The sequence below is a fragment of the Danio rerio genome, chromosome 5, assembly GCF_052040795.2.
Source record: "Danio rerio strain M-AB ecotype USA chromosome 5, GRCz13ab, whole genome shotgun sequence".
Lineage (NCBI taxonomy): Eukaryota > Metazoa > Chordata > Actinopteri > Cypriniformes > Danionidae > Danio > Danio rerio.
In genome coordinates, this window is record NC_141025.1 from 38,334,918 (window position 1) to 38,353,752 (window position 18,835).

General features: G+C 36.9%; 1 protein-coding gene and 1 long non-coding RNA gene across 5 annotated transcripts in view; one reads left to right on the top strand and one right to left on the bottom strand.

The window, feature by feature from the left end:
• The first annotated feature begins 2,843 nt into the window (after positions 1-2,843).
• On the top strand, positions 2,844-7,304 carry LOC147844061 (uncharacterized). Its single transcript, XR_015491502.1, has 2 exons — positions 2,844-5,066; positions 5,144-7,304. It is a non-coding gene; the product is annotated as an uncharacterized LOC147844061 (long non-coding RNA).
• A 5,781-nt stretch (positions 7,305-13,085) lies between these two features.
• lrch2 (leucine-rich repeats and calponin homology (CH) domain containing 2) overlaps positions 13,086-18,835 on the bottom strand; it is a 108,876-nt gene continuing 103,126 nt past the window's right edge. For all 4 annotated transcript variants that reach the window (XM_087253763.1, XM_087253762.1, XM_087253761.1 and 1 more), the window contains 3 exons: positions 16,574-16,711; positions 16,312-16,389; positions 13,086-14,177 (listed from right to left, as the gene is read on the bottom strand). In XM_087253763.1, coding sequence (XP_087109889.1) covers positions 14,058-14,177; positions 16,312-16,389; positions 16,574-16,711 — 336 coding nt within the window. In that variant the 3' untranslated portion in view covers positions 13,086-14,057. The remainder of the gene's footprint in view (positions 14,178-16,311; positions 16,390-16,573; positions 16,712-18,835) is intronic.

Sequence of the window (18,835 nt, forward strand, 5' to 3'; positions counted from 1 at the left end):
TGCTGATAGGAAACAGCAGGTTTTCAAGCAACTACCATTGATGAGAAATAAAAAATGTTAGAAAGAAGAGCCTTGTAATTCAATATGCTATAAAATGTGCTAAAAAGCAGGATCGGGGTCTTGTAAACAGACCGTAATGCATGCATTATAAACTAATACTTAATCCTTGTGTACTGTTCCAATTGACTGCCCTTTCGTTTTGTTGGTGGCTGTCTTTGGATCATTGACTTCCATTAAAATGACATTTTTTGATTGCAAAGCCATGACACCATAGAATCAAGCATTTTTGATTGTTGGTGGTTTTCCCTGTTGGCAAGAGGTAAAATGTGTTATTTTTACTGAGTTTATTGTTAAGAATTTTCAAAGCATTTTCACAAAATATGTGTCAAATAAGATTTGTCTCCAAAAAATAATGTCATTTGCTAAAACTCAAAGGAAATTGTGGCCAAATTAAGACATAAAATGACCACAGAGTGGATAAAAACAATCTCAACAGCACACATGGCTTAAAATATGTTCCGTTTACAAAATCCTAATCCTGCTATTTTAGTTTAGTTAAATTATATAACATACTCACCGGCCACTTTATTAGGTACACCTTACTAGAACTAGGTTGGACTCCCATCTGCCTTCAGAACTGTTTTAATCCTTCGTGGCATAGATTCAACAAGGTACTGGAAATATTCCACAGAGATTTGGCTCCATATTGACATCCGAGTATCATGCAGTTGCTGCAGATTTGTCGGCTGCACATCCATAATGCAAAACTCCTGTTCCACCACAACCCAAGAGTGTTCTATTGGATTGAGTTCTGGTGACTGTGGAGGCCATTTGAGTACAGTGAACTCATTGTCATGTTAAAGAAACCAGTCTAAAATAATTTGCGCTTTATGATATGGCGCATTATCCTGCTGGAAGTAGCCATAAGAAGATGGGTACACTGTGCTCATAAAAGGATGGACATGGTCAGCAATAATACTCAGGTAGGCTGTGGCGTTGACACATTGTCAATTAGTACCAATTGGTACCTAAAGTGTGCCAGAAAAATATCCCCACACCATTACACCAACAGCCTGAACCACTAATACAAGGCAGGATACAACCACTAATACAAGGCTTTCATGTTGTGGACGCCAAATTCTGACCCTGAAATCTGAAAGTCGTAGCGGAAACAAATTCCAATCTTCTGTTGTCCAATTTTGGTAAGCCTCTGTGAATTGTAGCCTCAGTTTCCTGTTCTTAGCTAACAGGAGTGGCACCCGGTGCGGTCGTCTGCTGCCATAGCCCATCCACAGCCACAGCTGTATCGCCCTGCAGCCCAAGACGGGTCACTCACTAAAGCTAAGCAGGGCTAAGCCTGGTCAGTACCTGGAGGGGAGACCACATAGGAAAACTAGGTTGCTGTTGGAAGTAGAGTTAGTGAGGCCAGCAGGGGGTGCTCAATCTGCAGTCTGTGTGAGTCCTAATGCCCCAGTAAAAGTGAAGGGGACTCTATACTGTCAGTGGGCGCCATCTTTCGGATGAGATGTTAAACCGAGGTCCTGACTTTCTGTGGTCATTTAAAATCCCATGACACTTCTCGAAAAGAGTAGAGTCTCTCTATCGACCTTTATGATCATGGCCTCCCAATCATCCCCATCCACTGAATTGGCTGTATCACTGTCTCTCTACTCTCCACAATAGCTAGTGTGTGGTGAGCGCACTGGTGCCTTGTCCTGTGGCTGCCGTCACATCATCCAAGTGGATGCTGCAGACTGGTGGTGGTGTGGAGAGACCCCCTCATGATTGTGAATCGCTTTGGTTGTATGACCATTCACAATAAATGCGCTATATAAATACACACATTACATTACATTACATCTGCCTCAAGGTTGGACGTGTTGTGCACTCAGAGATGCTCTTCTGCATACCTCGGTTGTAACGAATGGTTATTTGAGTTACTGTTGCCTTTCTTTCAGCTGGAACCAGTCTGGCCATTCTCCTCTGATCTCTGAGAAAAACAAGACATTTGTGCCCATAGAACTGCCGCTCACTGAATATATATATTTTTTCTGACCATTCTATATAAACCCTAGGAGAGAGTTGTGCGTGAAAATCCCAGTAGATCCGCAGTTTCTGAAAAACTCAGACCAGCCAGTCTGGAACTAACAATCAATGTCACTTAAATCACCTTTCTTTCCTGTTCTGATGCTTCATTTAAACTGCAGCAAATCATCTTTACCATGTCTATATGCCTAAATGCATTGAGTTGATGCCACGAGATTGGCTGTTTAGAAGCGTTAACGAGCAGTTGGACAGGTGTACCTAATAAAGTGGCCAATGAGTATATGTATGTGCTAGCCTATTTTGTGAATCCTTTTTGCACATTTTTCATTTACCATCAATGGTACTTAAAGTAGCATATGCAGCATCTTACTCATTCACTCACTCTTTGAATTTATCAGGGGTCGTCACAGAGGAATGAGCCACCGATAACTCTGGCATCTGTTTTTTATGCGGCAGACACTCTTCCAGCTGCAACCTAGCATTGGGAAACCATATGCAGTATCTATAGCATACATTCAACAATGCATAATAAAACCAGCTGTAATAAATCTGCTTTGAATAAGGGTTCACTTCTGCAGCTCATTTTAATTCCGTGACCATTGAACCACCAGCTCGACTTATATAGCACTTTGTTCAGCAGTGTAACTTGAGAGAGCACGCTTCTTCATGACCACTTGCATTCTCCTGGGAGATTCCCTGGAAAAAAAAGAGTCACAAGCTTTCCTTGGAAATTCATAGTTCCCCTAATCATGCAGCAGATGGTGCAGACAGATATTTGAACAGCCCAAGCCCATATTACTCATCTTTGATGTTTTAATCGTTGCTCATTTCAGTTTGACACTTACACAGGGCATTTCCTGTCATGAAGAATTAAAGAAGAAGCACAATGAAACACTGTAAAAGGTCATTTTATTGACATCTGAATCGTTCCGTTTGTCCTTCTCTTTAGGAAACATTCAAATGTGTGTTGAAACAGAGAGTATGTACATGAGCCACGCATGCATGATCCACTTGTGTCATACAAAAACATATTTACATTACAGTAGAGACTGCGTGGGAGGGCCCGTGCCATCCATTACTGTTAAATCAACATTTCTTTCCCAAACCCAACATTTGGAATCAGAGCCGATGAGTGAGATGACTTTCAAAGCCAAGATGGAAAAGTTAGGAAATATAAACACACAAGAATGGCTTTCATCGCAATCACCCTTCCTCGCTTACTGTCCTCCTCATAGCGAACAGTGTAAATGTGCATATATTCAGTTTCAGATGTCGACCAGTTTCCCACAATGCAGAATCAGCCTTTCATTTGTCTGCTACAGTTCAGTTATTATTACTAGCATATTGTCAATATGTGGCATGGAGTACACGATCTTAGTTCAGGAGTCTTGCGAGTAATGACAGCACATGTGGATGAGTATGGCAGATGGCTAATTGGGTATTATGTGACGAACTTTGCAGCCAAACGGAAAGAAAGCAACACCTTTGAAGCTGCCACTTTAAATCGATCTGCACTGATGCGTTTCCAATCTCTCCAAAACAGAAACCAATAGAAAGATACCCTGTTAAGAAGAAACCTTTTTGAACGCTTGACTGCTTGTGTCATGAAGAAATGGGCCCGAGGAAATGCTGTCAACAATCCATTAGTCACTTCTGGACTTGAACGTGAAGGATGATAGGGGTGTGAAGTATTACTAATTGCTGCAAATGCGGATGCAAAAACTGCTTTCCACAGAAACGCTGTTAAAACCTGCTGCCAGGTAAGATACTGTTGAAAGGCATGAATCAATATATAATGTTTACTTTGTCTCTTTAAAGCACTAATAGGAAGGCTCCGTTTCAATTTGTGCTAGTGATTAATTAGCAATAAGAGAGATAAAGGACTTCATAAGAACGCGTGGTGATCGGTCATGAGCAGTAATGTGAGGAAAACTGTTTAGACTTTATAGTGAAGGTTAAAAAAAGGTATGTGTTAATGCTTGCATTCACTTAATAAAGCTGTTTATTGCAAGAAAGCGGGCTCAGTTTTCATATATACAGTATGAACTGTAGTAGCAGACTATGCTTATCTGTTATTTCTGAATGATTTGATTATAATATGCTTAACCAAAGCACACTCTTCAAACATGCTCTTTTACACAACAACATAAGCCTCAATCTTTGGCAAGTCATCGTGAAATAAAAAACGATGCTTTAATTGTATATTGCCGTATTTATTTAACCTCGTCTGTGCAGAGTGTTGTGTTAATTGTATTATCCAGGTGCACATGTAATCTATCTTCAATTTCAAAACTCTTCTCGCAGTGACATCTCTCTACTGATGATGGTGTTGATATATTTACTGGTACAGGGTGGGACGACTGTCACTCATGAAGCCAAAACCATAACAAACCTATAGCCAAGAAATATAAATGTAAAACAAATAAATAAAACCATCATCAAAATAAAGCACTACGTTAGTTCTGGTATAAGAAGCCGTTTCACTTACGTTTAGAGAAGTGACAAAAGGGAAGGAAAAGCTTGCAAATAAAAACATATTTTAAATTAATGTGTATCCAAGTCATTCTGGGAAGCTTGTATTTATGCTTATTACAGGAAAAATCATAACATTAGTTTCTACAGTGACCGAGAGAACTTATAGTGCTGCAATTTAAGAATTGATTTAAGAAATTTAAGAATTTACATGCAACTTCAAAAATACGGCAGCAAATTAAGCACGTTTTATTAATGTGTTTGCGTTGTAGAAAAATTTTTTTTTGTAGAAAAAAATTGTGAGAAAACGCAGCGTGTTTTCGTAAATTGTTTGCGTTGTGAGAAAACGCAGCGCATTTTAGTAAATTGTTTGCGTTGTGAGAAAATGCAGCGCGTTTTTGTAAATTGTTTGCGTTGTGGGAAAATGCAGTGTGTTTTCGCAAATTGTTTGCGTTGTGAGAAAACGCAGCTCGTTTTAGTAAATTGTTTGCGTTGTGAGAAAATGCAGCGAGTTTTTGTAAATTGTTTGCGTTGTGGGAAAATGCAGTGTGTTTTCGCAAATTGTTTGCGTTGTGAGAAAACGCAGCGCGTTTTAGTAAATTGTTTGCGTTGTGGGAAAATGCAGTGTGTTTTCGCAAATTGTTTGCGTTGTGAGAAAACGCAGCTCGTTTTAGTAAATTGTTTGCGTTGTGAGAAAATGCAGCGAGTTTTTGTAAATTGTTTGCGTTGTGGGAAAATGCAGTGTGTTTTCGCAAATTGTTTGCGTTGTGAGAAAACGCAGCGCGTTTTAGTAAATTGTTTGCGTTGTGGGAAAATGCAGTGTGTTTTCGCAAATTGTTTGTGTTGTAAGAAAATGCAACACTTTTTTTTTAATTGTGTATGCGTTGTGAAGATTTGCAGCACGTTTGCTTTTAAACGGATGAAGATCTTTTCTTAATTTGCTGGTGTTTTTTTAATTGCACGTGTTTTCTTAAATTGCAGCACATTAAGCTCTCTCAGCCTTTTCTGCATAACATGCTATTTTAAACTTTATTTATTGGGTGCATTTTTCCTTTTTAATATATATATATTTTTTTTATTTAAGAAAGGTGCTGTACATTTATTTATTATTTTAGGTGAAACAATGTAGGTACAATACTATAGCAACATTAGATTATTTATTGTAAATTAACAAATAGTACAAATTTTTTACACATAAATACTTCTAGTTGCTTTACCATATTGGTGATCCAAATGCGCAATCAGACATCAAAAGCAAACAACATACAGTGTGTTGTAATACTAGTAAATAAAAACCTTTGTCATCTCAGATGGTTATTAAATCCTAATTACAGCACTGTCAATAACTAAAAAAGCTGGCTGTCAAACATTCATGCAGAAGTTTACATTGGCAGGTACAGAGCTGTCCTTTCCAACATTTAAAATTGTTTAAATATGTATACTGTGAGCCAAGCATGCCAGTGTGCGTTTACCACAGAATCAATAATCTGCCATGCCTATTCAAATCCTGTGTTCCAATAAACAGGATCAAAAACCAAACGAATCGCTTATTATTGCGTAATTATTTTTTATGATTTAAATATCTTGAAAACAATATGAGCAGACTTCCAAGGACAGTGCTAATTAAAAAGGGCAGTTGATGACCCCTTTAAATGTGCGATATGAATGAACAGAGCTTATAAACAGCCATTAAGATCGTTATGAGATAATTCTGACAGCATGATTTAAGTGAAGATGGTTTCTCATCTCAAGAAAATTCCACTAGTAATTACAACTTTACATTTGACATTCATAAGCTCTCAGCTCATAAATACAATCTTCCCAAAGTGACTCGAACCACCGTAACCCCTCATAAGCTGTAATTAGCTCAGCGTCTGCAATTATGTTTGCCAAAGCTACATTCTGCAAATCTGGTGTATGCCGTTTCTTACCTCAATGTACTGTAAAGGTAATGAGAATACAGCTTTTGTGGTCTTGTAAACATGTGGTCGTGTAAATAAAACGAGAAAGTAGTAACAAATATACTGTATGCTGTAAAAATATTGGTTAATTAACAGGTTTTGTACTTTGTGACTCACATGGTGTTTATTTATGGTTGTAAATTGCATTATGAGTGCTTTTTCTCTGCTCTGTCGACAGTTTAACTATTTATTCAACACTCATTCTGAAAACGTAGCACTATATACATTTCTGGAGATCGCAAATTATGTAGCCAGAAATACGTATGGCTGCATTCTGTCTTTTAAATGAATGATACAGGGCGGTATGACGTTGTTCCTTTTTTTGCTAGCAGCTGACTGATTTCCTCCGTAATAACGGTTTTCCCACTTTTACCAGTTTGTCCAGTGACTCGCAGCGTACGTTGACAAACTTGAGACGTGTAAAGGAGTTGACCGTAATGACGGGGTTTGAGTCTGGCAAAGAACAGTTCAAGAAAGCAGGTAAGACAAAAACCAAAAAATAAACTAAACAAGTAAATAACAGGGTGAGAATGTGATAAAATCTGAAAACATGGTAAAAACCAGGTGAGGGCTTTTTTTTCTGGATTGTTTCAAAACACTGTCGGTTGGGTTTTGGGTGGGTCAGTCTGTGCTTTTTAAAACACTATTGGTTGGTTTTAGGGTAGAAGGTGGGTGTGGGGATCGGTCAGTTGGTCAGCGGTCTATAGTGGATTTACGTGAGAACAACAGGTGCAAATGGCACTGGCGAGAGAATTTTGAGACCTTAAAAAATGTACACAGCGGCCTCTGGTGGCCTCCTGGGATGTTTTTTGCGCTCTCCAGAAATGTATATATGGCTGCGTTTTGAGAATGAGCAGGGTCTGTATTAAGTTTGTAAAATGACAAAAAAAAGTACTAGAAAAAATGTAGGCTTTTGTACCATAATTTACAACACCAACTCTGACGCACTGTAAGAAATGCTGGGTTCCATACAATCGATTTGCGGTGGGACAAACTTCTTAGTCTTCACAAATTAAAGTAGTTTAAACATAAAACTATTAACTTGTCTCAAAAAAGCTCAAGAATTCTGTTGTTTTTAATAATAACTCATTTTAAATAAGTTGTTTGAACAAACAACACAACTTTTTTGAGTGCAATATACCACTTCAAACTATTCAAAATGTCACTTTGTCGAATGTTTGGACATTATAAGATTTTGAGGAAAGTTTAAGATTCCATAATAAAATCAAAAGCATAAATACAGAAAGTGTAAAAAAATTAATAATAAAATATGAAAAACAGTCATCATTAATTTAACCTTTTAGCTTAGTCCCCTTATTAATCATGGGTCGCCACAGCGGAATATTACCACCAACATCAGCATATGTTTTACGCAGCGGATGCCCTTCCAGCTGCAACCCATTAACATCCATACACACTTATTCACACACATTTGCTATGGCCAATTTTAGCTTACACAATTCACCTATAGCGCACGTCTTTGAACTTGTGGGGGAAACCGGAGCACCAGAAGAAAACCCACTGACCCAGCCGAGGCTCGAACCAGCGACCTTCTTGTAGTAAGGCAATCGTGCTACCCACTGTGTCGCCTGTGATATGCCCCTGAAAAACTGTCAATTTACAGTTTATTTTTACACTGTACTATAAGTATAATTTACAAGGATAAAAATTACTGTGCCAAATGTCAGCATGTGCAGAAGATCAGCACACAAGGGGATATTTTGCCAAGATTTTAATCCTGCTATCAATTTTCTTTTACACCACTTACTTTGAAAGTGAATCACTATTCTGCCAAGTGTTTTTAACAAATATTTTCAGGGATAAAGAGCACCAGTAGTCTGAAAAACGAGGTCACACTTTATTTTGAAGCTACATTTTCTTGAGTTTAAGTTACATTGCATCTACATGCCAACTAAATCTCATTAGATTATATAGGTTGGGGTTAGGGTTGTGGCTAGAGTTAGTGTAAATTAACATGTTCTTGCAAAGTTTCTTATAGTTCGTTAAAAGTTTGTTGGAGGAGCAGTATCAACATACAGTATATTAAGCAGACAGTCTACTAATGTTTAAATGGACCATCAAAATAAAGTCTTACCAATAACTATTTTTCTCAGATGACACTTATAATCTGAGCTTGAGTCCCAACTGGTACTGTATGCTTTATAAGTAGTTTTCTACGATTACAAGCTAAACGTTCAGCAATTCAGTAGTGAATTTGTGACACAGAGTGTTCAGGAGAGCTGGAACGGTCAAACAAAACATCTGGGAAAACTCATTTCATCCTACAAGGACATTCACATAAATATCTGGAGGCTCATATGGACAGTTCCATGAATTAGTCCGCTTATACTAAGAGTCCATGTTCAAAACGATAGCAAAGACTGCTTTCTGATGAAGAGACTGCTTCTTGTTGGGGTTAAAATACAAAAAAGGTCTTAATTGGATCAATCTGTTTTCAAGAGTGATTAACTATGGTATTTTGATATGGTATGGAAATTTATTGGTACAATGTGGACCTATAGTTGCTCTTTTTGCACATATGGCCATAAATATAATAGGATTCAGATTTTTTTTAAAGTCCAAAGACTTGAAGCCAATGAGACTAATGGGAATCATGGGAATGTGCAATGAAGCAAAAAACTATTTTTCCAACAAGACCAGTTTGTTACCCTCTTAAATGACAGTTTCTGGGAATATTTTTTTGGAACAGCAACAGACCAATTTTTTATAATTACAAAGTTATTTGTTTGTGTGTGTTTACCAGTGTACCAGTACTGCATTCCAAGACCAATTTCTTTGTAAACCTATTTCCTACGTAATTAAACATGAACAAAGATTCTACATCTAATCCTAAACAGCTTTCTTATAATAAACAGCTTTCAGTGTATATAAAAGCAGTGTTACATGGAAATGAGCTGTGTTTATCAAGTCTTGTAATTATCGTAATTTTGAGATGACAATGGGACGGTCTACTTGGAGCTTTTTATGTGTCCAAAGTTGGCAACATAGTCAATACCTAAATATACAGCAGCATCTAAATCAATATATGGCACTCATGCGGTGCAGTGGTCACGTGGCACAATCTGTAACTCTCTGAAAATCCTCAGTTTACAAGTAATAATTATGAGATGTGACCTATTTTTTTTAAAAGTTGGAATCTCATAATTACTGTAATTAGGAGATTACATGAATGCAGCTATTGACTGCAAATAACTTCAAGAACAAACACTTTTCGAGGTGGCTAATCCAGTTTTTCATCATCTTGAAACTGTTACACTCCAGACTTTTGAAATGGTATTGCTGATTTATAGATATAAGTTTTTCTGAGGTTGATAAAGTAGTCAACATAACTCAAAGAAATAAATAAATTAAACATACAGAAGTACATACAAGTAAATAAATAATTTCCTTAATAAAACAAAAGCATTTGTACATTTTCAAACATGTCTTAAAATCTTCACAGTTTGCTGTGGTGAGTGACCTGCTGCACATCAAATCCCCTACAGCTTGATTAGATTTTCCAAGCATCAAAGACTGTTCTGGTTCCTTTGTTTTTACATGAGACAAAAACAATGAGAAAATCTGTCTACAAAATCCATGTATGTGTATAAAAATGTGTCTTTCATGGCTATGATTTGTCTTTTTGGTTCTCATGACTTACTGATATTTCAGCACGCTTTATTATTTTTTAGAAATTGTGTGGGAAAAATGTAAAGATTACTTTAATAGCTGATTTATTCTATAAAGGACTAAAACCATTATCTATTATAATGTAGAAATGTTCTAATACTTTTATTATACAATGAGAATATTGACTGACAATTTTCAGGTTGCCTCTTAATATTTTCTATATATACGCTAACTGACAAAGCCTTGTAGTCAACCAAAGTTGTAAGAGCAACAAATAATAACTTGATGTCTAGTTTATCATTTGTAAAAGTGGCAGAAGGTAGATTGTTCAGATAAATCATCTGTTGAACTGCATCTCAATCATCACAAATACGGCAGAACACCTATTGGAACCCTTATGGACCCAAGATTCTCATAGAAATCAGTCAAGTTTGGTGAAGGAAAAATAATGGTTTGAAGTTACATTCAGTATGGGGGTGTGCGAGAGATCTGCAGAGTGGATGGCATTTGTGCTGCCTATTACATTACAAACAACAAGAGACGGCAAAATCTTCAGCAGGATACCGCTCCTTCTCATACTACAGCCTCCACATCAAAGCAGCTGAAAGCAAAGAAGATCAAAATGTTCCAGGATTGGCCAGCCCAGTCACCAGAATGAACATTATTGAGCATGTCTGAGGTTAGATGGAGGAGGAGGCATTGAAGATGAATCCAAAGAATCTTGATGAGCTCTGGGAGTCCTGCAAGAACGCTTTCTTTGCCATTCCAGATGACTTTATTAATAAGTTATTTGAGTGATTACAAAGATGTTTGGATGCAGTCGCCCAAGCTCATGGGGGTCAAACACAATACGATTTCTTTTTCCACTGCAGCATAACTTTTCTTTAGTGTACATTATTATATTACTTACTGTACATTATTTCTGTTCAGTGATAAGACTTTTGTCTAAGCAAAGTCAGACCTTACTGTCCTAATTAAATAATAAAAAATCAAGGCATGATCATATTTTATTGTTGTTAAATAAGCGTAATCTAGAGGCCTTTGCCTTTCATAAAAGCCACTTCTGATACCAAATGATCAACTAGAAGTCAAGTTATTATTTGTTGTTCCTAAAACTTGGATAGATGACAAGACTTTTGTCAGGTAGTGTAAATACAATGCTGCTTAAAAGTTTGTGAACCTTTTGTGAATCTTTAAACAGGATGAAGATGTTTTTCTCATTTTGCTGAAATTAGTTCTGCCAGAAATAACAGAAGAATACTTTCATGTATTCAGAAGACAAATTATGTTAAGATAAAAAATCACTCTGACCTGCATTTTTTCTTCCTCGCATTTATTCACTTTCCAGCTCTTTGAAACATCACAGCAATATTTCAAGGAAAAGCAGCAAGTTTTATAAATGGGCCGATAGTGAGGTGGAGTTGTTGCTGCGTGTAACAAAGGAGTATAAAGTTGCAAAAACAAGCAAGAATGTGGACCGGAAGAAAACATTCTGTGCCATCTGAAGAAAACCAATCCACAGTATAAATAATCTTTGTCAATGTTATCCACCAGTGAAACTAAATTGGTCACATGACTAAAAGTTCATCATTGTTTTCCAAAAATATGTTATCATTTACAAAAAAAAAGCCATCTCATGCTGTGTTCAGACTGCATGATATTTAAAGTAATCATGTCACAGATGTTTTCACACTGCATGACTATCTGGGCTAGCGTTTTGTCGCTGCTTTGTTTACACTGCAAGATGGATCGGCGAAAGGGGCTTTCACATTGCATGACTTTACAATAGGAAGAATCGCCAACAACTTCATCTTAACTACGTCTCACAGCCAAAAACACGTAGTATATCTTTTATTTTTAACTACATAATGAGAAAGAAGACTTTAATGGGGTAGAAAATGGACATATTTGCTCACCTGGCTTTGAAGGGAATTAGCAATTTCTCCTCAACTTTCTTTTTTAACTCTCAGTGTAAAACGTCAAACAGACATGGGTGTTCCAGTCAAACCTCCACTAGTTTTTCCTCCATTTCTTGGGTCCAAATACAGTAAACTGAAAATGAACACTTTTAACTTCTCCCCCAACTTTCCACTGGCCTGCAGGTACACACAAACAAGGGAATGCTGCTCTCTCATTGGCTCTAGGTCAGTGGTTCTCAAACTGTGGTACGTGTACCACTAGTGGTACGCGGGCTTCTTTCTAGTGGTACGCGGAGGAATGAAATATGTCATGTACATGCTACACACATTTCAAAATTTATTAAAAATTATGTATATAATATGTCATATATGACATATAGCCTATATTTATGATGTAATCTGCCACATTTTTTAACTGTGCAGAGTTATAGCTGCTTTACTGGGCCTAATGCGCTGCGGTATTTTAATACTACTCATTTTGGTGGTACTTGGAGAGACAATTTTTTTTCTGAGGTGGTACTTGATGAAAAATGTTTGAGAACCACTGCTCTAGGTGATCGCCGATGTTATTTTCAGTCAAAACTCCTCATTTCACATGGCATGATTTGAATCGCCGACAGCTTCAGATATTTAGCATGCCAAATACCTCACAGGCATCGGCAACTCATCTGCGATTCACTCAGATCGCGTCTTTGATAGTTCATACTGTGTGATTGACACTCTCGTGCACGAGCACCGATTTGCCTGCGAGTCAAAATCGGAGCTAAAATCATGCAGTCTGAACTCGGCATTAGTGTGGTCAAAATTTAAATAAATATATGTTCATTAAACAAAAACAAGTGTGGAAATGGCAGGAGTATCTTCAAATTCCAAAAGTTGTCTTAACATTAAGTTTTCTTAACCCATCGCGTTTCCTTTTTATCCTTTATTCCAGCGGTGTCCATACTTAGTCCTGGAGGGTTGTTGTCCTGCAAAGTTTAGTTCCAACCCCAATTCGACACACCTGGGCTAGCTAATCAAGCTTGCAGGTGTGTTAAGGCAAGTTGGAGCTAAAATCTAAAACTCTATTGTAATAGTTGTGTTTGAGTCTCACAAGTGTCCTGCAATAACATTAATCTTTTCGTGTTACCATTATCCACATTTTCACCAATTCCACAGTGGGTTCACAGACTTTCATGCAGCACTTTATATAAATAACTGACCTAGTTTGAGCTGAGACTATTCACTATTCATTCCTGCTCAGGCCTGCAACCTGAAGAGTCCCAATTTTATGATATGCAATTACAGACTGGCACGTGTGAAACGTTCAGGAACTCTGTTGTGAATTCCAGACTGTTCATGAGAACTCGAAAAGCTAAACAGAACGTGTGGGCAAACCAGTTACAAAAACATCTGAATGCACGTAAGAGCATGAAAACGTCTTTGTCTTGTGCAGGCACGTGATATCAAACATAAATCTTGTCTAAAGCTCTGCCCGTGACTCACCTGATCGCCGTGATACCTTTGTATGCCAACTCTGTGCTCGCCTGGTTGAACGTGCAACAGATGTTCCTTCCCCACTCATTTTTTTGAGACAGACACGACGAAACTGAATGACAGACAGCTCTTGTTGACTTCATACAGAAGAGGGTTGTGGTGGCATTGATATAACACCATCCCTCTGTTCCAGAATCAGTCATAAAGCTGCATGCGTTTCTCCTGTCCTCACCCGCTGTGGGCTCACCGGTCCAAGAGAAGAGTGAACACCAGACAGATGAGAAGAAGACACCCAAACAAAAAAGTGTCCAGCTGTGAAATATAAACAGATATTTCCCCTCGGAATAAAAAGTGTGGCTTTAACTTGCGATTCCTCTCCAACAGAGCATTAAAAGGTCTCGAGCCCTCCAGAGAGGCTTATTAGAGGTAGGGGGAAATTGCCGGCCTGAAGGGTCGTGGTCTCCCCATGGTAGGTCAAAGATCAGCATTGACAGAGAAGGGACGGGATGAGGTGGTAAGGCAGGATACAGAAAGATGAGATGATCTAGCGGTGCTACATGGTGGAAAGTTGATTGGGTTTCGATGACGGAAGATCTAGCAGAGCCTGAACGGTGACGCCGACTTTTACCAGACCTCGCTCCTCCAGAATGTGATGTGGCAAACACAACTGGTCCTGTTGATAAACAAACAAGCAAATGTAAGCATAAATATAAAAAGAAAGGAAACACTTGGAGTTACATTATGTTCAAGTGTTCCCTTTATTTTTTTGAGCTGTATACAGACGAAGAACTGATATTGCTGCCTTGCTAATAAGAATACATGGTAAAAACAAATGTTAATCGCATCTAATATTTACAATGCTGTTTAAGAGTTTGGGGTTGGTGGGAGTTTTAAGGTTTTTGAATGACAAGTCTTTAATTGTCACTGAATAGAAATGTGGTAAGACTTTATTTTGATGGTCCATTTGAGTATTGTAGACTGTCTGCTTAACATTTGCTGATACTGCTTCTTCAACAGACCTTTAACTGACTATAGGAAATTTTGCAAGTACATGTCAACTTACACTAACCCTAACAGTCAACTTATAATTTAATGAGAATCAGTTGGCATGTAGATGCAATGTAACTTAAATTCAACAAACAGACCACCAAAATAAAGTGTGACCAAAAATGTTAATTAAAAATGTTAATATTTTGTTAAATTTTGATATAACAGTATTCTGATTGAATTTATAGTCAAATATTGTTTATTCCTTAGCCTTTAGGGTCACATGATCTTTCAGAAAACATTCAGATATGACGATTTAATAGTCAAGTAACATTTTTACTTACTATCTATATTAAAATCCGGTAAATTACAACAATGACACATATTCTTTTTAAAACAGATTTTTTGCAACAATATAAATATCTTTATTCTTTTGATTGATTCAATTTAAATTGCTGGAAAAAAAACGTGTAAAGTTCTTTAAAATCCCACTGAGGAAACAAATGCATCTCTACACTGTACAAAATGCTGTAAAATTTACAGTATTACAGGCAATTTTGGTTTACTCTAACAATTACATTCATTTTTTTTTTTTCGGCTTAGTCCCTTTATAAAGCTAAGGTCTCCACAGCGGAATGAACCGCCAATTTATCCAGCTAATTTTTTTAACGCAGCAGATGCCCTTCCAGCTGCAACCCATCACTGGGAGATGCCGATGTGAAGTTTTACATTCTAACTGGAGACACATGGTTTTCTGCCTCCCTGTCTGGCTTGGAGCATGGTAGGGAGTTTCAGTGCTTTCTGTTTATTATTTTTGTTTTGTCCTGTGTTGTTAGTAGAGAGGTAAGTTTTCTGTATTTTATTTTCTTATTTATTTTTCAGGGTAAGGTTGCTTTAATTTAGTTATTTTGGTTTATTCTCATTTATGTATTCATTCATTCATTCATTTTTTTTTGGCTTTGTCCCTTTATAAATCTGGACTCGCCACAGCGGAATGAACCGCCAACTTATCCATCATATGTTTTATGCAGTGGATGCCATTCCAGCTGCAACCAATGACTGGGAAACACCATACACACTCTCACATTCACACTACAGACAATTAAGCTCACCCAATTGACCTATAGTGCATGTTTTTGGACTGTGGGGTAAACCGGAGCACCCGGAGGAAACCCACGCAAACACAAGGACAACTCCACATGGAAATGCCAACAGACCCAGCCGAGGCTCGCACCATGTTTAATGTCATTTATTTTGGCCTAACCCCTCCCGATGTTATTTTGCTCCTAATTTTCGGTAAATGAATCATATTTTCTTGTTAATTCTCAGTGGTTTGTGTTTTAGTTTATATTTTGGGGGGAGAGAGCTCGGGGGCATATGGGATTATGTTTTTAATCCCAGTTATCTTGTTACATTTCTGTTAAACTTCTTTTTGATTAAGGATTTTTAATTAAATTTGTAACATCAGCAATACTGTAAAAACTGCCTTAATCCTGTAAAATGTGCAAGCACACTGTTAACAAAAAATAAAATTTAATTAAAATGAATAATTGTAAATTTTAGTTATACTGGAAACCAAAATTGCCAGTAACACTGTAAATTTTACAGCATTGTTTACAGTGTAATTACTTCATCCACAAATGCTCACCACACATGGGAAAATATGTATTATAGACATTGTAGAGTGGTTTAAATCCTGGTGGTTTCAGTTTGAGCTTATACCAATAAATAAATAAATAAAAAAACATAGAGATATTGGCTAATAGTCCATATAGTGTTAAAATATCATGGATTCAGAAGAAAGAGACACTCAATCCCACCTGTGGCACTCCAAGCTTTTTACAAGCATCCAAGAAATTCTCCACATTGCGCCGACATTTGGCCATACTTAGCTTTGGCTATTAGAAAAAGTAGAAACACATAAAAGTTATAGAAAGTAGAGCATCAACAATCAAAATCCTGCTTGATTTGAAAGCTGTAAATTTACTAATGAATATTTAAAAGAGCTCAAATATAATACAATCTTATTTGACTGAAGTTCTGAGGTAAATATCCTTTATTGATATAGGATATTCGACTTACCACGGCAGGGGAGGGTACATGAATACTGGCGACCGAACGGGGACGAATGTGATTGGCTAGATGGCATAAAACGACACCATCCATCAGCGCAGCGCCCACGTCATCTGGCAATAAAACCTTTAACCTTGACTCGAGGTTCTGCAAACACACACAAGGGCTCTGTTTGTTTCATTTGCAAATTAGCCATTCCAAATAACAGGTAAGTATGTCACGTTAACAAAGAATCCCCCATAGGCTAAATGTCAAGATAAGGCTCTGTAAGTGCTTTGTTTAGAGATTCAGGCATCACATGAGTGGCTCTTCAGCACCAAGGAGAGCAGATGCAGAAGCTGAAGTGAAGGAAGATGTGAGATTAGACATGGCTGCTTTAGGATCAGTCAACCCCACATCACTCCACCACACATGTAAATCTAAATGCATTTCTATGAGTAATCTAATTACAGCTATAGACTAATTTAAAAGATCATCATAAAATTGTTAATTTCTCTGTTTTGTTTTTTTTTTTTTGTTTTTTTTATTCATTAGATATGGGATTTGGTAGAATTGAAATATTTGTTTAATTCTCTAAAGGTCTGATGACATGTCTTTCAAATGTAAATTTTTACGAAAGAACATTTTGTCAGAATAACAAATAATATTTGAAAATTAGGGTTATTTCACAAACTAGTATTATTTTATCTAGGAAGAAATGTAAGCATTGCTAGAAGCATGGCACCTTTTTATTTTATGCATATATATATATATATATATATATATATATATATATATATATATATATATATATATATATATATATATATATATATATATATATATTTTTTTATAAATATATAAAATATAAATATTTATTTTAGATTTAGAAGAAATGTCATCAATAGTTTCCAGAACAAACTAAACGTTTTACAATAAATGCGGCAAAAAAATAAAAAATTTAAAAACTGAAAGTAAAAATAAAAAGCTGACCCAGCATTTTTGGCATAACTAAGATTGCCTCTACAGCCTCCTCACACTTCTGTATTACTCTGCCCACATAGAGTTACAGCAGATCAATAACGCACTATAGTTTTGAGGCTTTTTTATGTAAGAACGTAGCTGTTTAGATTGCATCTGTGCAGCGCTATTCACAAGATTGCGACAAAGACTGCATAATACGCCTTTAGAGGAGGAAAAACTACAGCCTATCCAATCATTATTAAACTGGAGGGACTTTCTAAGTCGATCTCTCTCTTTTTGATGTTGCAGTGCTGTATTTATACCATATAATTGTAGTGTATTGAGTGTGAGATGGAACTCACACACTAGAAATGTATGTATTTTGTGTTGGCCACTCTTTGTATAACCCTGAGTTAACTTTTTGGTTACTAATAACCCTCCCATTTTCGTTACTGCAGATTAGTTCAGTAAACGGAAAGAAAAAAAAATGTTTGTGTTGCTTTGGCCTTTTCGGGGTTAATTATTGTGATATCCTGCTTGAAATACTGGGAAATGTCTTTAGACTGATGGCAGTTCAGCCTTGTAATCTTACAGTGTCAGCAAAATCCCCAGTTTTGTCATCTGAATTATTCAGATACTAACTCTAAAATGACGTTGGTCAATTAGTAACGGTTTCTGCTGTTCTGATCTCAGCTGCAGATGTGAATGAGTGGCGGAAGAAAGTAGTTCCTCTTACAAAAAGGTTTTAAGACACTGTGTTTTTTGTTCTTTACATACACAATTATGCTGTCAAACTGTTGTATAAAAGCAATATTACACTCATCATAGCTATGCGATATGGCTGTATATCGCATGGCCTGTGGCCTCATGCCAACCCACGCCTTCCACCAATGCCGATATACAGCCACCTCACACTGCTACTCGTGTAATATTGCTTATACATACACACACACACACACACACACTTGCTCATCATTTATTAAGGGATACTCCTCAAGCACACCATAAAATAAAATAGTTCTTTCAATTTACACAGGACTAGTTGTGTACATACAGCTGTATGTTCAGATACACACCCAGATATTGGAAATCTGGCATTGGTAGGCGAAAAGAGTATCGGAAGATCTCTAGTCACAAGTACTTGTTACATTCCAACCCTGGTCAACATTTCTGTTTACAGAACTAAGCTGTTTAATATTCGTACCTTATTCGTAATTATTTTCTGCCTAATATTTGTTATGATATTATAACTGAATGCATTATCATGATCATAAATGATTTGTAGCACAAACTGTTTAGTAATTTTTTTTCCTTCTAGTTATTTACCAG